This window comes from Helianthus annuus, chromosome 11 (assembly GCF_002127325.2).
Source record: "Helianthus annuus cultivar XRQ/B chromosome 11, HanXRQr2.0-SUNRISE, whole genome shotgun sequence".
NCBI lineage: Eukaryota > Viridiplantae > Streptophyta > Magnoliopsida > Asterales > Asteraceae > Helianthus > Helianthus annuus.
This window is the reverse complement of record NC_035443.2, coordinates 169,435,916-169,440,801: the sequence shown is the minus strand read 5'-3', so window position 1 is coordinate 169,440,801 and position 4,886 is coordinate 169,435,916. Positions and strand designations below refer to the sequence as shown.

Genomic DNA, 4,886 nt, shown 5'->3' with positions numbered 1-4,886 from the left:
ACCGTTAGGCAATAACCCCTAACATTGGTTAGGCTAATAAGACCTAACAGTGATAAAAACGTCACTAATTGGGTGACTGGACCCAATAGTGGTATGACCATCGTCACACGGGTGGCAAGGCCAGATATTAATTAAGATACTGCCATAGTAATCGCTCTTATGCTGTAATTTATAATTATGTGTCATTTTATCAAAATGAATGATTCACTCAGTATTTCCCCGCTGATAAAACCTTTTTACAACATGTTTCAGGTGACATACTGTGAATTCAGTACACTTGCTACGGAGCACCATCAAGCTTGAAATAGTGGCTAAATTAAATAAATAAACATGTTTGTAAAATAATGAAACTTATGATATTTACGGGATTTATCCCGAAACATAAATAAATAATACTCGGGCATTTTTCAAGTTTAAAACGATCCTGTTAAGACCTCCGCTGTAAATATAAATACCACGGGATTTTCTGTCCCGCGGCTCCTGAAACGGGTCAAACCGGGTCAGGGGCCGTGACAGGAACTCACCAAACCATATCACCCAGTTTCCATGACTGCCAAGTCAAAGTTTAGCGCTCGCATCACACATGCCAAGCTTCCTCCAAAGCTCAAAATGCCAACTACAGTAAAAAAGTATGATGGTACAACTGATCCAGATGATCATATGTTCGATTTCGACGGAGCCACACGAGTAGAACAGTGGCCGATGCCAGCGTGGTGTTTCATGTTCGCGCAAACACTAACCGGAGGTGCCCGAGTGTGGTTTGATGCGTTGAATGAGGGAGAGATCAACAATTTCGAAGAATTCCGAAGATTATTCCTCCAGAATTTTAGCCAGCAAAGGCACTACTCCAAAGAAATCACCGAAGTTCACAACATTCGGAGAAAGGATGGAGAATCTTTGGACAGTTTCATTGATCGGTTTAACCGGGAAAGTATACAGATCAGTGGGGTAGTTGATCAGCTACGGATCTCCGGATTCTGTCACGGTGTCCGGAATAATCAGCTGGTCGAAAAATTACATGAAAATCTCCCAAAGACGATGGAGGTACTCATGGAACGAGCCAGAGCTTTTGCTCGAGGCAAAAACGCATGTAACCCAGCTCCAGAACCAGATCATAAGATGTCTTCCTGGAAGAAAAACGGTGGGTCGGTGTTTGATAAAACCCCATCTGGGAGCAGGGGACGATCGCACCCCTACAGCAGAAACGACAGACCTTCACGGGGAAGAAGTTTCGGGTCAAGGTTTTACAACTTATCAGATCTTTCCAAAACTCCTAGTGAAATTCTCAGTGCGGAAGGGGCAAACTTCCTCGCTCCACCAAAACTCCGAAACCCGGGTGATAAGAATTCCAAGAAATATTGTGACTACCATCATGCTCGAGGTCACAACACAGATGATTGCTGGTCCTTGAAGCAAGAAATAGAAAAAGCAGTGCGGTCCGGAAAGCTATCGCATCTAGTAAAAGAAGTAAAGGAAGGAAAATCTTCGGGAAATTCGGGAGATAATCCGAACAACCAGCCGGCGATTTGCATGATCAGAAGAGCAGACAACCAAGGCATCAAGCGATCCAGTCAACACATGGCCGCTTGGATGCAGCAACCCATTGCTTTTCCTCCTATCAATCCGGAAGATATTAAGGATGGACCAATCGTAGTGTCTGCAATCATAGCAGGTCACAAGGTCCGGAGGATTTATGTTGACAGCGGAAGTGCCACTGAAATCATGTACAAGCAGTGTTTTCAATAGCTAGCTCCACAAACCAAGGCAAAATTGATCCAAGTCTCAATGCCATTGGTAAGTTTCTCCGGAGAGGTGGTGCAGCCTATAGGGCAAATTACCTTGCAAACAACGTTGGGAGATGGAAGTTTGGTCCGAATAGTCAACTTGACGTATCTGGTAGTAGAAGCAAGGTCCGTCCATAATATAATTCTAGGGAGGCCTGGTATGTGTGCCTTTGGTATCATCAGTTCTACCGTTCATGGATCGTTAAAATTCCCCACCGAAGCAGGAGTGGCAACTCTGCATTCCGAATCAACAATCTGCGTAGCCAAAATACGACAAAGCAACGGTACTGACAAACCTCCGAATCTCCTCACAGAAGAATGGGCTATCCATCCGCGATTCCTGGAGCAAAAAATTGCAATCGGAGCTCAACTTCCTGAGCGTACTAAAAAGAAGTTGTGGAAGCTTTTATCTAATTCTCTCGATGTATTTGCCTGGTAAACCTCCGATATGGTGGGAGTTCCTCGATGTTTGGCTGAACATAAGCTGAAAGTGTCGCATTCAGCAAAGCCAGTAGCTCAAAGAAAAAGAAACATGGCTCCAGTCCGAAACAAAGCAATCTCCGAAGATGTACGAAAGTTGTTAAGTGCCGGAATCATCCGGGAGGTACGCTACCAGACCTGGGTTTCTAACCCAGTAATGGTAACCAAGAAAGATAAAACCTGGAGAATGTGCGTAGATTTTTCCGATTTAAACAACGCGTGTCCGAAGGATTGTTATCCCTTACCAGAGATCGATCTAAAGATCGATTCCCTTTCCAGCTTTCGTCTTAAATGCTTCTTGGACGCATATAAAGGCTATCAAAAGATACAGATGGCTTTAGAAGACGAAGATAAGACAACGTTCGTAACCAATGAAGGGCTTTTTTGTTATACCAAAATGTCGTTTGGATTAAAAAACGCTGGAGCTACGTATCAGAGGCTGATGGATAAGGCATTCAAGGACCAGATCGGAAGGAACTTAGAAATTTATGTGTATGAGCTGGTCATAAAAAGTCAAGCTGAAGATAACATGATCGATGACATACTCGAAACCTTCACCAGGCTTCGGAGTATCAATCTTAAACTTAATCCCAAAAAATGCTCTTTTGGTTTAGAAGAAGGAAAGTTTCTCGGTGTATGGATAACCCAGTCCAGAATCCAGGCACATCCGGATAAAATCAAAGCGGTAGTCTCCATGCAGCCTCCCAAAACTGTCAAAGAAATTCAGTCATTAAACGGAAAGCTCGTCGCTCTTCATCGTTTTGTTTCAAAAGCGGCCGATCGCTCTATCCCTTTCATGAATGTGTTGAAAAAACGAACGGGAAAGGCCAAATAGAGTGGACACCAGAAGCCGATTCGGCATTTCAGGAGTTGAAAGTCTGTCTCAGATCCTTGCCCACCCTAACCGCTCCAATTACCGGAGAAACTGTCACGGTGTATCTCTCTGCCTCACACTTCGCTATAAGTGCAGTACTCGTAGTGCATCGGAATCAAGCACAAATCCCGGTCTATTATGTAAGCCGCATCCTGAAAGATTATGAAACTCGGTACCCGATGATTGAAAAGTTAGAACTCGCTTTGGTACATGCCTCTAGACGCCTCCGAAGATACTTCCAAGCTTTCAATATAGAAGTACAGACTGATCTCCAGATCCAACAAATTCTCAGAAAGCCAGAGGTCTCCGGACGTCTCACTAAGTGGGCAATAGAACTCAGCACTTTCGATATCACCTATCGTACCAGAGGACTGGTGAAAGGCCAGGCAGTGGCAGATTTCCTCACGGAGGTCCCAACCGGAGAAAGCACCAAAGAAAAATCCGCCCCACCAAGGGTATGGAACTTATATACGGATGGAGCCTCCAGTAAAGAAGGATCGGGGGCAGGATTAATCCTAATAGATCCAGAAGGGATAGAGTACACTTATGCTTTACGTTTCGAGTTTAAAACTTCAAACAATGAAGCAGAATACGAGGCTCTCCTTGCAGGTCTCCAAACCACGGCCAAAGCCGGTGCAACCTCCGTACTAGCACATGTTGATTCATTGTTGGTAGCCAATCAAGTCAGCGGAGAGTACGAAGCACGAGAGGATAACATGGTTCGGTATCTCCAGCAAGTTAATAGTTTAATCTCCTCTTTTGACTCTTGCAAGATAGTACACATACCGCGAAGCAAAAACAAAAAGGCCGATGCCTTGAGCAAGCTCGCATCCGTAGCATTTTGTCATTTATCAAAAGAAGTTCTAGTCGAAACCCTGCAAACCTCGGCCATCCAGCAGACGGAGTCGGCCATGTCAGTCTCCACGCTCGAAAACTCTTGGATGACTCCGATCGTGGATTACTTGAAAAAAGGGATGCTCCCAGAAGACAAAGCTCAGGCCCGGAAGCTAAAGGTAAAAGCATTGCAGTATCAGATTCACGATGGGCAACTTTACCGTAAGACCTTTTTAGGTCCGCTCCTAAAATGCTTAACACCGGAGGAAGGCAGCTACGTCATAAGAGAAATCCACTGGGGAATATGCGGCATCCACGCCGGACCGAGGATGGTCATAGCTAAAGTCATGAACGCCGGATATTTTTGGTCGGGTATGCATCAAAGCGCGGTTAACGAGCTTCAATCATGTGAAGACTGCCAGCGGCACGCTCCCATTAGTCATCGAGCCAAGAACAACCTCGTCCCTGTAACATCGGCGTGGCCGTTCCAGAAATGGGGGATTGACATTGTGGGTCCTTTCCCTGTTTCCACCGGAGGGGTAAGATTCCTGTTGGTTGCTATTGACTATTTCACAAAATGGGTCGAAGCTAAACCCCTCCGGACCATCACAGGAGACCAAGTGCTGAGGTTCGTCTGGGAAAACATAGTGTGCAGATACGGAATGCCGCTATGCTTAGTTAGTGATAATGGGAAATAGTTTGCAGAGAAACCGTTCAAGACATGGTGCGAAAGAATGCGTATTAAGCAAAGTTTTGCTTCGGTCTCCCATCCCCAGGCCAACGGCCAAGTAGAAAGAGCCAACCGTAGCATTGTGGAAGGCATCAAAAAACGTTTGGGGGAGGAAGGCGTCTCATGGGCAGATGAGCCCCACACGTCCTATGGGCTCACCGAACAATGCCGAAGACGAGCAATA

At 45.4% G+C, this 4,886-nt stretch overlaps 2 protein-coding genes across 2 annotated transcripts; both read left to right on the top strand.

Moving 5' to 3' along the window:
* Nucleotides 1-546: 546 nt before the first annotated feature.
* On the top strand, nucleotides 547-1,746 carry LOC110888741. The gene has a single exon (XM_022136251.1). It carries the CDS (start codon nucleotides 547-549, stop codon nucleotides 1,744-1,746), a length of 1,200 nt encoding a protein of 399 aa, XP_021991943.1.
* A 1,571-nt stretch (nucleotides 1,747-3,317) lies between these two features.
* LOC110888739 lies at nucleotides 3,318-4,670 on the top strand. Its single transcript, XM_022136250.1, has one exon. The coding sequence runs from the start codon at nucleotides 3,318-3,320 to the stop codon at nucleotides 4,668-4,670; it is 1,353 nt and encodes a 450-aa protein (XP_021991942.1).
* The last annotated feature ends 216 nt before the right edge of the window (nucleotides 4,671-4,886 follow it).